At 42.5% G+C, this 16,312-nt stretch overlaps 1 protein-coding gene across 5 annotated transcripts in view; it reads right to left on the bottom strand.

The window, feature by feature from the left end:
- ALPK1 (alpha kinase 1) overlaps window positions 1-16,312 on the bottom strand; it is a 130,220-nt gene that overhangs the window by 4,898 nt on the left and 109,010 nt on the right. For all 5 annotated transcript variants that reach the window (XM_004480864.4, XM_023585319.3, XM_023585320.3 and 2 more), the window contains 7 exons: window positions 14,976-15,035; window positions 13,291-13,377; window positions 12,538-12,614; window positions 11,590-11,685; window positions 9,053-9,157; window positions 6,211-8,269; window positions 3,047-3,200 (listed from right to left, as the gene is read on the bottom strand). In XM_004480864.4, coding sequence (XP_004480921.2) covers window positions 3,047-3,200; window positions 6,211-8,269; window positions 9,053-9,157; window positions 11,590-11,685; window positions 12,538-12,614; window positions 13,291-13,377; window positions 14,976-15,035 — 2,638 coding nt within the window. The remainder of the gene's footprint in view (window positions 1-3,046; window positions 3,201-6,210; window positions 8,270-9,052; window positions 9,158-11,589; window positions 11,686-12,537; window positions 12,615-13,290; window positions 13,378-14,975; window positions 15,036-16,312) is intronic.

The raw sequence follows: 16,312 nt of genomic DNA on the forward strand, positions 1-16,312 counted from the left end.
CACATAATGTAGCAGATTTCCAGACTTCTTTGGCAAGCCGAGGAAAACAGCATGGTGTCCTGACTCGAGCTGGATCATTCACTACTTGCAGCATGGTCTTGGAGAGTCCACTAGCCAATCTGAGGCCTTCCTTTTCCCCTTCCTTTTATTATTACTTAATCTCTACAAATACTTATTTTCTTTTAGTACCTATTACATGCCCAACACTGTGCTAGTCCTGAGTGTCTTTTAAAGAGAGTGTGAGACATGATTTATATCCTTCAGGGGTTTATAGCATAGTTGAGAAGAGAAGATACAAAACTGAATGATTAATTGTTATAAGAGTGAAAGAGTACTTATTTCATTGTAGTTTATATTTGCAATAAACTTGTGTGAATTTAGTGGTAATTTCATATGTGTGTGGAGTGACTTCTGATGATTAAAGGGAATTGTCTGAGTCATGGTAAATCCTCTCCAGAGATTTCTGAACCCATTATGGTAACAGAATCCAAGGAGGCTTCAGTTCTGAAAGGAAATCTGACCATGGAGGCTGCACAGGAGGAGCCTGCCAGGCAGCAGAGAGCAGCCTGCAGTTGTCACAGCAGGGGCCTTCTGCCAGTGCTTCAAGTAGTTCTGCTATGGGGAGACCCCAGCCTTCAGAGGCCTTAAACTTATTCAGAACTTTTCTTTTGGTGAATGAGGCTAGAGGTGTGCACAGAGACAGCAGAGAAGAAATTCTGTGACTGCTGATATTGGGGCATTTCCTGGCCATTCTGCCAGAGAAGCTCAAACCATAGGTGCAGGCTCATCAATCTGGAATTGGAGGTCCATTCCTTCTTGCATTTTATACCATTTTGGGAGAATTTTTTTTTAAAGTATGGATTTGTTAGTGGTAAACTCAGTCTTTTTCTTTTAATATGTAAATGTCTTTATTTTGCCTTTTGACATGAAAGATAGTTTCACTAAGTATGTGACTTCCATTGTCTTCTGGCATATACTGAGAAATCAGCTGTACTTCTAATTGACATTTCTTTGTATGCAATCTGTCTTTTCCCTTTGACTGCTTTTAATGTGGTTTCTTTGTCCCAGGTGTTCTGAAACTCAACTACAATGTATATAGAAATAGATTTATGTCTTCTTTCCTTCCTCCCTTCCTCCCTTTCTCTCCCCCACTCCCCTTCCTCCCTTCCTTCTACTTTCTTCCCTCCTTTCATTTTGATTCCTTTATTTGAAGGTTAATGTTTTTGGCAATTTTGGAAAATTATCAAAAATTGCTCAAATATTGCTTCTTTTCCATTTGCTTTGTTATCTTCTGATCAAATGTATGTCGGGCCCTTTCACTCCAATCTCATGTCTCTTATTCTCTCTTTCTTTTTAAAGAGGGACCAGGGACTGAACCCAGGACATCATACATGGGAAGCAGGCACTCAATTACTGAGCTACATCTGCTTCCCAGTGAGAGTTGTTTATTCATTTGTTTGTTTTTAGGAGGTATTGGAGATTGAACACAGCTCCTCATACAGGAGTAGTAGGCGCTCAACCACTTGAGCTACATCCGCTCCGCTTTTATTCTCTCTTGTATTCCTCATTTCAGTTCCTCTCATGATGTATCCTGGCTCCACCACCTGGCTATGTCACATTGGGTATGCTTCTTAACATCTTCGTGTCTCAGTTTCCTTATATGTAAAATGGGGATAGTAGCATTAACCTCATAAGAGTCTTGTGTTGATTAATTGATTTATTATATAAATCACTTGAAAACAGAACCTGGAACATAGTAAGTGCATCGATGTGTTTGTTTTTATTTCTATCATCAACAACCTTTCTAGAAATGTACTTTTATTGTTTAAGGGGCACACAATTTCTTTCTCTCTCTCCATGTATAAATATTTTTTTAAAACATCATATATATATATATTTTTAAACATTTGGATTTGGGTAAAGAACAGGGACAACTTTAAATTTAAAAAGCATTGGCTTATAGGTCTTTTAAAATATACATGGTATAAAATTAGGCCTCAAACCCAATGAGGGCCACCTGGGGTCACTAGTTTTTCAGTTGAACATTTTCAATTTTTCGTCAAACCTAAAACAAAACAAAGTTTTCCAGTTATTTGCCAGAGTGGGGTCAGATTTCTAGAGATACTCCTTTCCTTGAGAATGTAGCTATTCCTAACTCCCTGCCCTATGTACGTGGTCCTTGAACTCGTTCCTTTCATGTACAGGTTTGGTCGCCAGCTTTTCCCTCACCCAATCCCTGCCCCAGACCTCTATGGAGAGTGTTTCCAGGCTTCAGTGATCACTTACATCCCTGGGTGTGCTTCATCCCTAACTTCCACAGATTCCTGCCCCCCCCCTTTTCCCTTTTTTTAACTTAAAAATGTGGCTTTGATAGTTTATTTTTGACAGCATTAAAAAAATTATCCTTCCCAAGTTGTTTAGGCTTGCTGTCTACTCTCTGTGTCCATTTGTTGTGTGCTCGTCTTCTTTTTAGAAGGCAGCAAGAACTGTCCCTGGGACCTCCCACGTGTGAGAGATGCACTCAATCATTTGAGCCACCTCAGCTCCCTGCTTTTTGTGCCTCTCATTGTCTTTCCTCTTTGTGTCTTCTTGTGTCATCTTGTTGCACCAGCTTGCTGTCTTGCTCATCTTCTCCAAGAGGCACTGGAAACCGAACCCAGGACCTCCCATGTGGTAAGAGGAAGCTCAATCGCTTGAGCCACATCCACTTCCCTTGACAGCATTTTTAGTGAGTGTTTAAGACACTCTGACCTGGTAAATGGCCAAAAATGCCATTTTTCCTATCTGTACAATGAGGTTAATAATACTTCCCCGAAATGTTTGAAATAATGTATATAAAGCATCTAGCACAATGGCTGACAAAACATGAGTCCTCAATATATTGTTGTTGTTATATTGGATAAATGGGGAGAAGGAAGAGGAATGAAAGTCTGAAGACATGTATTTTGACCAGCTTTTTCAGCCCTTTCAAAAGTTCATCTGTGAATAGCCTTTGAAGGGCAACACTAGCTTATTTTATATTGATATAGATATTTAAAAGCAATACCTTCCCAGAGTTTCTTCCTGATGAAGATGATGAACCCAAAAAACATTTCTCTGTCTGCCTTTCTTCTTCACTTCCAGATAGTCTCCCAAATATACTAAAGTTTCCTGGGCTGTCCATAATTCAGATTTCTTGGAATATTTTAACAAAAGAGCATCTGGAAAAAAGGTAAGACAAAAACAGTTTGTATTTTCCAAAGGATGGTACAATTCATGGGTAAAGTTGGGCAGGGACTCAGGTCCTAAACTATCTTATCTGAGATCTTCAGCTTCTCTATGCATTTCTCAAATTTCAGCCTCTTCTGTAACTACTACTATAAAGTACGATGAGAAGAAAGTGTCACAAATTACAATGAAACATAGCTTTTGATTTGTGATGGCAAGGAATTTAGTCTAGACCAGAATCTCTGTATGTAGTGGAATATAAAGGGGTTTTTAAAAGAGCAAAACCCCAGAGGCCATCTTGGAACAAGTGATATATACTTGCATCTTCTTCTGATGATCTGGGAAGACCAGATAATAGAGGGATAATACTACCTGTGCTAGATCACAGATTGAAATAAACCAAAGTTTACCTGAAAGTCTCCTGGCCACTCTGGGGAGTTGAGATTACATAGTAAAAGGCACCCTAATTTTCTCTTAATTGTTTTGTCTAAGTAGGGAAAGTCTAGGAAATACCTGAGAAAATACTATATAAAGATGCACGCTTAGTGGCAGACTTGGCCCAGAGGTTAGGGCGTCCGTCTACCACATGGGAGGTCCGCAGTTCAAACCCTGGGCCTCCTTGACCCGTGTGGAGCTGGCCCATGCACAGTGCTGATGCGCGCCAAGGAGAGCCCTGCCACGCAGGGATGTCCCCCGCGTAGGGGAGCCCCACGCTCAAGGAGTGCACCCCATAAGGAGAGCCGCCCAGCGGGAAAGAAAGTGCAGCCTGCCCAGGAATGGCACCGCACACACGGAGAGCTGACACAACAAGATGACACAACAAAAAGAAACAAAGATTCCCATGCTGCTGGCAACAACAGAAGCAGACAAAGAAGACGAAGCAAATAGAGAGAGAACAGACAACCGGGGTGGGGGAGGAAGGGGAGAAAAATAAATAAATAAATAAATAAATAAATCTTTAAAAATTTTTTTAAAAAATGTAAGTACTTTCATTATATATAAAAGATGCATGCTCAAGTAAGCAAGGAAAAGACAAGTAGAAAAAGTAAGGGCAGTCTTCACCTTAAAGAAAGAACAGTCCTAGCATTTCTTTGAGTTCAAAAACACACATAAACTCTAAGGAAGAAAAGCAAAATTTTGGTACCCAAGCTAAAAATTATGTGAACAAAATTATCCTGTATCTAGGTTGTGATAATGGATGAATGAATGGGATATTCAGAGAGAAACTACTTCAATTAAGGCAATCTCAAAGGACTGAGGTGGGGGGAAGGGAGATGATTGGGTACTGGGTAAAGGGCAACCAGGGTTAGGTGACTCAGAGAAACTGGAGATAGGAATAGAAAGTGAGCTGCTTGCACCACACATAAGTGAACTGTGGCAAGAATAAGATAAGTTTAACTTGTTCTGTTTTTGCAACTCTGTACCTTGCTTCCTCTAATGTGGCTTTTCTCCCATAAATTGGCATATGGGCATTGACATAAAGCAGTTACCTAACTCTAATAAGTGTGATTCTGAAATTTTAGAAACTCTCAGAAAGCAGGGAACCTCTATAACTAGAAAATTTTGCCTCTTTTGGTAACAATCTGATCTGTATTTTAGTCTGGTTTCAAGGTGCAAGCAAAATATTGAAATACATGAAGCATAATTTCTCAACCTTGGTTTTATATGGAATCACTGGGGAGCTCTTAAAAAATACTGATGCCTTGGTCCACACCCCAGACCCAGTGGATAAGAATCTGGAGATGAGGCATTGGTAGTTTTAAAAAGCTCCCCAGGGGGTTCTCATGTGGTGCCAAGGTTGAGAACTACTGCTTTAGTATCAGCGCTTAGCAATCCTCACAGCTTGTTTCTTCTGAAATACACTTTGCAATATTTTTTCTCATTCAAATAATTCTTCTGTAACTTGGGAGGGCATTACAATGTTATCCTCTGGGCTAAGAGAAGACTCATCTTCTGTCTTTCTCCCAGCTTCTCTGCCACTTTTTTTTTTTTTTTTAAAGATTTATTTATTTATTTAATTCCCCCCCCCTCCCCCGGTTGTCTGTTTTTGGTGTCTATTTGCTGCGTCTTGTTTCTTTGTCCGCTTCTGTTGTCGTCAGCGGCGCAGGAAGTGTGGGCGGCGCCATTCCTGGGCAGGCTGCTCTTTCTTTTCACGCTGGGCGGCTCTCCTCACGGGTGCACTCCTTGCGCGTGGGGCTCCCCTACGCGGGGGACACCCCTGCGTGGCAGGGCACTCCTTGCGCGCATCAGCACTGCGCATGGCCAGCTCCACACGGGTCAAGGAGGCCCAGGGTTTGAACCGCAGACCTCCCATATGGTAGACGGACGCCCTAACCACTGGGCCAAAGTCCGTTTCCTCTCTGCCACTTTTATGCTCTATTAGATACCGTGACTGTGTGGCTGTCCCCGCTTAAGCTTCCTGCTATGGCAAGTGACTTTGGTCTGTTCCTTAAGGAAGAAGTACCCACTGAATGAAAAAGCAGGGAGCACGTGACCAATCCATTGGCTGGAAAGAAACTCCCTTAAGTGCATAGGTGGGAAAATACCTGTCCACTAGATGGATGATGATAGATAACAAAACCAAACTGTCCCCTAGAGTTTGAATGGAGAAAAACAGAGAAATCCACTGATAACAAGAATCAAAGGAGTAGAAAGGTGCTGGCGGGATGATATTGTATCCAGAAAGGTTAGAAATTCTGAGTGATGGCTGTTCCTGAGTCCTCTAAGATTTTTGTTTCCACCACTGCCTCATTTGTCTGTATAGCAAACCCCTATTGCACAAGGAAGCCAGAGCAAGTCTCTATTCTCTGCAGGAATTAGGGCCTAAAACACAAAAAAGTGTGTGTGTGTGGTATCCCTGAAGTATACATTTCTCTGTATGGAACAAAGGGTAAGAGAAATCTATGTCTTTCATGGGCTCTAAGTGATCTACGTAACAGTCTTCAGGATGCCCCAAATTTAGATGCTGCCTGAGAGTATACCCACTGAAAAGGTTGTACTTACTGTGTGCGCGATGAAGTCGACTAGGCTTAAAAACTCCCATTTTTTCCAGCCTCTCAAACAGCCAATCATGCCCCACTCCTGCCAAGAGTTTTTCAAAGTCCTCAGGCTCGAGGGTGCGAGCCTCAAGAATCTCTTGTCTCGTCTTTCCTGGCAATGAAACAAAAGAACTTCCCCTGGAATTCAGAAAGGACCATGGGTTTTCCCCCTCAGAAGAACCACTGGAAAATGGTGATTTAAACCACCAGGCCGAAGATGAGCTGGAGTTCTGGCTGCAGTTTAGCAGGTTTCCAGGTTCCTTTCTTTCCTCTGTGGTAGTGCAGTCATCACTGAAGGCAGGGAAAGGAATGTTACTGTGGCTAGATGAACTGGGAGTCTCAGCTGCTTGACTGGGTGCCTGCCTTGGAGAACATGGCCTAAGAGAGCCATGTCTACTTGTGGAGTGAACATCCGTGCTGTTGAGCAGCTGGCTAACCTTATCCACCAAATGAGTGTCAGCATTGATGCCCTTCTTTTCAGCTGGGTCACCACCTTTACCTGGGTCAGGATTTTGACCAGGCCAATGAGGAGTGACAGAGCTACCTGCCACCAAGGAACCGTGGCTCAGAGAACCACCCATGACTCTAGGAGATTCAAAGGGCACATCCTCTGTGCTTTCTGCTGTTTCTCCTTCCGGGTCAACCCAGGAAGGGTGATCTCTAAATGTTGGAACTGCGCCTCTTTTATCAATTTCCTCTCCTTTCTCTTCCCTATGGCTGTCTTTGGCATTGCACTTGATTTCTGAAGACTCATCAATTACTTCAAAGGCCTCAGAAGAGGACCACGAAGCAGAGCCACATGAGGGTCTGGAGTGAGTGGAAATATTTCTAGGTCCCTTCTTTGTAGCTTCTGGGATGCCTGTCCTAGAAGCCAAGAAAGTGCCTATCATGTTGTGAGGAGTGAAGTCTGTCAAGGGCATGTGCTTGTGCAGTTGATTTTGAGAAGACTCCAAATTGTCATCCTTAGAAACCTGGAGAGAGAGATCATGAAGCTCTGAAGACAATGACCGGACAACATTGCTTTCCCCATTGTTCTCCAACTCTTCAGACAGGGCAGTGGAACACTCAGTGTCCACCAGAGATTCTTTGCTAGGCTCCCTTCTGGCTGACTTATCATCAAGAGGATAATTCACTTCCTCCCAGCTTGTAGAAGAACTAAACCCTGATAACTTGCTCCAAGAACTGGAACTCTGGCTGTCATTCAGAGACTTCTTCAAAACAGCTCCCCCACCACTGCTGGGATCTGGTGGCTCAGTCTCAGTCTCCATATCTTGATCCAGTGAGATTCGAAATGCATCAGAATGGGTCCACTTTTTCCTTCCTTCTCTCCTGAGTTTCTCCTGATCATTCTTGGTCATTTGGGAGGCAGACATTCCCATGCCTTTTTGAAAACATTGTTTGTCTTCAGTAGTACTCACAGTATCTATGTTTTTTGTTTCTGTTTTTAGAGCAGTGATACAGACTCCTGTTTTTGTATCTTTCTGTTTATTTTTGTGGTTTCTACAGGTGTTTTCAAATACTTCACACACTGAAGTATGGTGCTGTGAATAGGTTTCAAGGATTTTCTGGAAATCCACTTGCCCGTGTAAGATGGGCTTATCCATCCAGCATTTGAAACTTTCTGGAACATAAGATCTGCCATCTATATTTGAGAAGCTTTGGACTTGTAAATGATCCTTCACTTGGGTGATAAGAGACATGATTTCCTGAGACAGAGTTTCTCTGGCCTGAATCTCAGATGAAATATTGAAAGCATACAGCTTTCCCATAGCTTCACTACAGAGCTGACTTGCTGTATGGACCATCTCAGTCTCCCCAAGAAGTCTTTGGTATACGGTAGTAAGACAGAAAGCAGCTTTGATAAAACTATGAAGTTCCTGTTTTCCAGTAACTGGTTTATCATCTCTCTTAGTGAGGAGGCCAATCTCAAAGGCCTCCTTTGCTTCACCCAGATATGAATTTTTCATTTCTGGAGGACAGTCGTTAGAGCTACTATAAGATAATAAACAGGTGCCCCGGATATTCTGAGGAAAACACAAAATACAAAATCAGACATTGAATTGGAATCTGGAGGTGAATCAGGAAAACTTTTCATTCCTGGAGGAGAGTCATTAGAAATAAAAGGAAAATAAACAGGTGCCATGGATGTTTTGAGGAAAATATACTATCCAACATTGAATTAAGAACCTGAGGTCATTTTGGTGAATCAGGAAAAGGGACTGGGTTTGTATGATTGACTGGCATGGGGAAGAAACTAGCTTTAACTACCACCCTACCATCGCCCTGGTACTTTACAATTAAAGATGCTGTACTTGGTTGTACTGGTGGTGGTTTTAGCGAACAGTCTATTCCCTGGGATATGGACATGTCACTCTATGCTATACTTAAACAGGCCATCATGTTTAATAATAACCAAAACTATTGGTTTCCAAACCTGACTGTGCAACTGAATTACCTGGGAGGTATTTCAAAATGACAGATTTATGGCTACTGATTCCAGAGATTTGCATTTAGTGGCTCTAGATAGAACCAGGAAGCCGTATTTTGAAAAGGCTCCATGGATGACTCTGAAGCACAGTCAGGCTTGGGAACCACTGCCGTAGAGGAGACAACATTGCACTCCTCAGGCTGAACTGACGGAGCTTCTACCAGGAAGGGGCCACTCTGGCAAAACCTCATACGTGGAGCCTTAACCCAATTGCTAACAACGGGGCTGGGAGCCTAGTTTATGAGGTTTGACCTTTCTCTCCCACTGGTTTACACCTGAGACCACCCCAAGGAGAGGCAAGAGGCTGTGCTGTATTTACCGCCGCGGTGAGCACGAAGAGGGGCGTGTAGGGAGTGAAGGCAGCCGCCAGCTTGCAGGCTTCCGCGGCTGACAGCAAGTGGTGGTCGTGCTCCCTCAGGATGCCCTGAGGCAAAACAGGAGGCAGAGCAGAGTGTCGATGATTTTTATCCCTTAGCAAAAGACAGGCTAGGAAATGCCTGTGCTTTCCTTTCTTTCTCTCTCTCTCTGTTTCTTTCATTCTCTCTAAAAATTTATTGAAGTATATCACTCATACATAAACATACATAAACAATAAGTGTACAGTAATAGTTGTGAACTTACAAAACAAACATACATAACACCACACAGGACTCGCACACCTCACCCTACCACCAATACCTTGCATTGCTTTTCTTTCAAGATCAGACAGACGCCCGGCCCCTCATCATGAGCATTTCAGAAACGATTGCCAAGCAAGAAAGTGTAAGTGGACTTCAGACCCCAGGGTTGACAGCTTCTTCCTTCCCCCATCACGGAATACACACACACACACACACACGCACACACCAGAAAGGGCTTAATATGCGCAAAAATTCACAAGTCCTGCCTGTGCAAAATAATTGAGATGACTTTCTTTGGAGGATGATGGTGCCCTATTTGTTCCCGAACTCAGCACATTTTATAGCCAGAGTAAGTGATGATTTCTGCGTTGCTCTGGGCAAAGAGCCCTTTAGTTCATGATTTCACAGCGATTAAAATACACAAATTCATTTTAGAAATATTTATTGAGTGTCTCCATGTGCAAGGCACTGTTCTAGACACAGGGACACAGAAACTTAACCTGCATGAGCTCACTTTCTGGTGGCAGGACTAATTAGTCAAAATAAAAAGTAAGTAAAATGCATTCTATCTGAGAAGGTGATAAGTACTCCAGAGAAAAATAAAGCAGGGAAGGCGTCAGAAAGGTCCAGGGTAGGAAGAAAGTTGACAATTTTAAAGTCATCAAGGGTGACATCAGTAAGCAAGGGACAGCACTCTTTTTCTGTGTTTTTGGTCTGACTGCAAAAGCAAGAAATTAGTAAGACTCAGATTAGTACCAACAAGGTGTATATGTTCTTATACTATATTAATTAGTGTCGAGTGTAATTACTGCTGTCACTTTGGGTGCTTAATAAAAATAGCGATATAGAGGATAACATAAAAAAACCTTATTTTCAAGTCAGTGAACCCCCAGTGAATTCGTAGCAGAGGTTTCTCAGTGTTGTGCAATGTCCCACCAATTCTCTGGATTGGTAAGAACATCTGGGATCTGCATCCAGTTCTGCCTCTTACTGGTTGTGCGAACTGCAGAGGTTACTGGTTGTGTGAACTGCAGAGTTTCTCTGGACCTCAGTTTATTTATCTCTAAGATGAGAATGATAGGTTCTGCTCTAGTCACTTCACAGGGTTTTATGTGGATCATATACATATATATACACACACTGTTTAAATTGTAAAGATGTACATATTAGTGTGGTAGGGACAGTCCAAGCACAGCCTGCTGCTATTTCCCTGTGACCCACAAATAAACCCTGTGTTTGGGGCAGTGCTAGCCTGGCTCCTAGGATGGAATGATAAATATGGGCAGATTCCCATGAGGCAAAAGACATCGCCCAGCAGATGGAGGCCTGCCAGTGCATCCCTTCCCCTTCTGTCCTGAGCACATTCCAGTCGACCTGGCTAACGTGTGTGTTTTGTGGCACCTGGCCCACCCCTGCTAATGTATCTGTACCTGGTGGGCAGGGCGAGGCTTCCTTCCACTACGGCAGCACAAGCACAAGAGGGGTGCCTGTAGAATGTCTCCCTATGTTGGCTACAGATTGCGGTACGCTGGCCACGGGGACTGGTGCCCGCTAGTGCAGATGACCTCGCTCTGCCTCTTCTGTATGTGAGTAAATGCTTTCCATCCAGTGCCTGCGTGAGTCCTACTTTTGCAGACGAGCCTGACAGCTGCAAACCCTGGAGTGGGTTGGGACCCTAGGATTGCTGCTCCTGGTGGCAGGCAAAAGTATGCTCCTTGCTTCCCACCTTGCAGTGACATGGCAGCCTTGGAGATGGTAACAGATATCTCTCACTTCCGACCAACAATTAGTAACCATTATTATTAAAGATAAGAGCTTAGAACAAGGGACTGGCACTGTGATTTGATCAGATGATGATTAAAATTTTTAAACTATTAGTCATTACTTCATTCTTGAGATGGCCCAAGTTTGAAAACTAAATTTTGTCATAATTTGAAAGGAAAAAAGTAGGATTCAAAGTATTTACCATTTTGATGATATTCCTTCATTCATTCACCAGTCACTTTTTGAGTATGTGCTTGCTATTAATATTACTGTGCTAAGTGGTGGAAGTAGGAAGCCCAGAAGCGGGCAGCTTCCCCAGGACTGTTCACGTTGTTCTAGGAGGGAAGACATTCTGCTCTCTGATGACTGGAGAGAGACGGCAATTGACTAACCAATGACCAACAAGGATACGACATTGACAGCTTTGCAGGTGATGCCACTGTGTACCACATTTGTGACAAATGATAATTACCAAGTCATTTCGTGGATTGTTTTTAAACTTTTCATAATCTTTTTTGCTCATGGAAACAAAGATGTCGGCCAGTATACCTAGGGATGTGGCAATACCCTGTAAGAAAAACACAAAACACAGATTGGGAATTCACACTAGGTTATTGCTCATATCTCATGGCAATGATTATTCCTCCACATGAACCATGTACCTCTTATTATATTACTAATTATTTTTAAGGCAGTGGAGACACTTTTAAATGAGGTGCCACAAGGCTTGAAAGAGCATCCCCTCCTGGGGTACAGGGACCTAATGTAAATGCGGCTATTTGTTGGTTAGGCTTCACTGGATTATCGACACTAACATGTTCACACTGAACAATTGGCCTCAAAAGAGCCCTTACACCACATTTTATCTGTGTTGTGGAAGGACTGCAGGTAGCAGTACTGTTGACAGCTCTGAGAAGTGTAATAATCTGATGCTTTAGTTACTGATGAGAATAGTCCCATAGAATTACCTAAAATGAAAAGATCAAGTAGAAAAGCAAGCGATGCTTGGCAAGGCCTTGACCGAAGATGCTAGATATACAATATTAGTGAAAGCCTTTTCCCACTCAACTAAGGAAAAGGAGGACCCCGATCAGCATTTTACATCTAAGCAACCTGATAATCTCAACTTTGCTATGGAATTGAGTAGAGGGCAAATATACAACAAAATTGATAGATAAATGGGTGAATAAAATTAATGTGTAAATAGATAGTTACAAATACACATAGAAATAATAACTATATGCTCAGAGCCTAGCTGTGCATGAGAAAAGAGAATAATCAGAAGGAAGTTGCTGAATTACCTGGTTCTATGTTCATGTAAAATGAAAAAAAGTAGGACAAATGAAATTGATAAATGATAAACTCAATTGTACTGTAAGGAGATAAACATACCAAAGGAGAAAAAAAAACACTAGACAACCTTTTTATCTGGCTGAGGAAGTGTTAAATATCCAATGATTGAGGCCCATATTAATTCTGCAGCTTCATACCACATTCCTGGGGGGGCAGAAAAAAAGAGAGGGAGTTGGAGGAAGGAAGAAACTCCGAGAATACATGTTCTTGTGTTAAAAAAAAATAACCCTGAAAACTAACACAGAAAGAAGATGTATTGGATCCTGTTAGGAAAATTCAGGGCTGGATCAGTGTGGCATAACAATCTGTTTTTCAAATTGGTTGTTAATACGGACACCTTTTCCATTTCACAGGGGCACAGTGAGAATTATTTCCATTGTTTACAAGAATAATAATTTCAGTCCTCTGTTAAAATTTCCAAGCGCTTTAATTTATATTTTAAAGTATAATTAGATTTCTATAAACTTTTCTTGAAAAAGTCCATGAATATTCGCCAAAGAATGAATGTGTCACGGGTTCTGAATAAGAGGTCGTGATATCACATAAAGATCTTGCTGAACTGAGAGTCAGGTGCCGGGAATAATTCTGAGAGCCCTATAGTAAGTTGTCATAATATATGTGTAAACAATTTTTTAGAAAAATCGTTAATTTTAGTAATATTCACTTCTGAGATCTCAAATGTCATTCTCTTTTAGATGAAGAAAGTGAAAGACGTGGGAACTGACCATTCTAACCAGGTACACTAAGAAAATTCCACATTAGTATTTTGTAGCCAGACTGTGCAATGAGCTTGCGAGCAGTGAAGGTTTCGTGACCGTACCTAGCTTTTGCAGAATTTGTCCTCTGATCTGTATACAGACCGACTGCACCAGGACCTTGTCACTTTCACTTCTGTACAGCCAGGTTCCTAAAATATAAGAGTGGGGGGGAGGGTGGTGGAGAAAGCACTTTGGGCCTTGAGTTATTAAAGAAATAGTCTCCTAAAATAAAGGTCTTCTGGGAGAAGGCTTCGTGAGTGCACATGATGTAGATCTGAGACCTAGTCTCTTCTCTACATTTAGAGAAAAGTCCAAACTCCCTGCTGTAGCCCACAAGGCTCCTGGGGAGCGGACGCCTGCCTGGCCTCTAAGTCTCTCTCTGCCAACTGAGCTCTGCCCACTCCGGCTTCATTGTGCTCCTGCGTCACGACCTGTGTGCTTGCTGTCCCTCCACTGGGACCCTCGTTCCTCTGGTCCTTGAGCAGCCAGCTACTTCTTCTTCTGGACTCAGCTTCTTCGCTCTTACGTGAAAGTCCTCCCCAGGTTCATTTCCTTCACTGTTACCCCCACTGCCTGGTGGTTGCCTCGCCGAGGGCAGGATCAACCCCAGCCACCTCCGAGTGGGTTGGATGCTGAGGCTGATGCTCCACACACACTCCAAGGGTGCATGAAAAAATATATTACCTACAAATGGAGGGCCTTCTGGGGAGAGCAGGGCAGGCTCCCAAGCTGGTCCATCTCACGTGCAAAGGGAAGAGTGAACAGGTTCGGTTTTCATTGTGGTTAGGGGTTAGGGCCAGGGTAAATGTTCCCACTAGCCCGGCCATGCAGATATGTGGGCTTTCTTATCAGATTGCCCAGATGTGGGGGGAAAAGGGGCTGAAAAGGGGGTGATGGAGGAGCGGAAAAGCTGTCAGTGGTTAAATATCAAACATAAAAAATGGAATTAGATTCTTTATTACACCCACCCTCATTAATCTCTGCCTTTATTATTTTCCTAGCATTTAATGTGAGAGAGAGAGAGAGATGGGTGTAGAAGATGGGAAGAGTGTATATTGTAGGAATGTGTGGTCAGTATTTGTATTCCAAACCGTCTTCCCACTGAAAATGTCCACAAACTTCAAGGACCTCAGACCTTATATCCAAACATATTGAGCTTAAATGTCTACTAGAAATTGTGTTCAACTTATTAGGAAATTTGACTTAAAAGCCCCAAAATTCAGGCAAGATATCCATTCCAAGACCTAAATTCTTTGCTACTTAACTATTAGGGATTGCTTCTTTGTATGTATGGTTAAATGTTAACAGGAAATCCATTTCAAAATAAGTTTTTGTGTACGGAACCAAATTTATTTTCTAAACCACTTAAATACGTAAAGCCCATAAATGTTCTTTTCTTATTTGAGAGCCTTTTACTCCCAATCACAATTCTTTTCAAGGCTACTACTGAGCCCTTCTGAGGGCCATAGAGTTACCAGGTTTAATAACTATTTTCCATTGGTTGACACACACTATAATGAAGCAGAGAAGTATCTGAAGCCTTTTTAAATTTTTTTAATTAGAGAAAACAGAAACACATAGAAGTGAGTGGCTTGAACAAAGCTGTATCATTAGAGGCAGAGCTAGATCCAGGTAGATGAGGGATTCTCTAGTGTATAGGAACTATTATATCATTAAGTTGTTCTTAAATTAGATCTCTGCTAGGGACTGAGGAGAAAAGTGATTGTGAAGATTTAAGGTATCTTACCTGTTGCACCATTGTTGCTTATTAGACTGCTCAGGATATACTCTGCCTTCAAAAGTTTCCCTGTAAAAAAGCAACCAAATGCCATACAATTAGTTCTGAACATGCACCTAAATACTACAAGCTCTAAGACTGACGCACTGCAACAGGGACCATTGCCTCTTTCGGAAACATTTTATTTTTAAATTTAAAGTCAATAGCTACATCATATATAAAACTGAAAAACAGAGATGAAGTTTACAGAAGTTGGTAAAGTGGGCAGTTGCGCAGGAGCTGAAATGGCAATTAGATTAATATACATATATTAATGTATATGAATGAATAGTTCATTCATATGGAGCAGGGCATGAGTAGTAGTGGCAAAGCTTTGTAAAAAACAGTGTCTCCTCTCTGTTGGAGTTATACATAGAGGTAGAACAGAGCTGCCCATTAATAGAACTATTCACAGACTTGGAGTGGGCTGGGATAATTACTTATTTTGGTTACCACAACAAAAGAGGGCCTGATGGCCGGACAGCTTCTTTTTTTAATAAGTAGGAGACTCAACCATTTATGGTAGTATCATAATTTCTTCTCAGCCCTACATGATCTCCCAGCCCTACATGATCTGCCCCTGTGGTGTCTTTGACCTCGCTACTATTCTTTCCCTCACTCTCACTCCACCTGCTTCAGTCACAGTGGCCTCCTTGTCCCGTGAACCTGCCAGGCATGTTCCCACATTAGCATCCCTGTGCTTACACGTATTTTAGTCTGGCATGCTTTTATCCCAGCTACCTTGAGAGCTTTCCTCCTTCCCCTTCAGGTCTTTGCTCAAATATCACCATCTCATGAGGCATCTGTCAACCACCCCATTTCAGATTGCACACACGGACATGCACCCTGGCTGTGGTAGACGATGTTTCTAAAGAAGGTGACAACAGTAACATTCATCCCACATGTTCTTTTGCAATGTAACCTCGCCATTCCTCCATCAAGACGTGGATTCTAGAGTTTATTCTTCCTCTCCTTGAATCTGGGCTGGTCCTGTGGCCAGTTTTGGGCAGTGGACTGTGGCAGAAGGACCACTGTGTACCTTCATAGTCTGGGCCTCTTTCAGGAGTCTGTAGCTTCTTCCTTCACCTCTTGGAACCCAGCCCCATGCTGTGAGGAAGCCCAAGCAGCCCGTGGAAAGGCCTCTGCAGAGGAGAACTGAGGCCCTCACCCGGCAGCCACAGTGGCGGTCACTGCTGGCAGCCAGGACCAAACGCCTACTGTGTGCATGAGACCATTTTGGACTTTCAAGCTTGTCCCACCTCCCCAGCTGGTACCACTTAAAAGAAAAGACTCACCCAAATTATAAA

The sequence above is a fragment of the Dasypus novemcinctus genome, chromosome 1 (genome assembly GCF_030445035.2).
Source record: "Dasypus novemcinctus isolate mDasNov1 chromosome 1, mDasNov1.1.hap2, whole genome shotgun sequence".
Classification (NCBI taxonomy): Eukaryota; Metazoa; Chordata; class Mammalia; order Cingulata; family Dasypodidae; genus Dasypus; species Dasypus novemcinctus.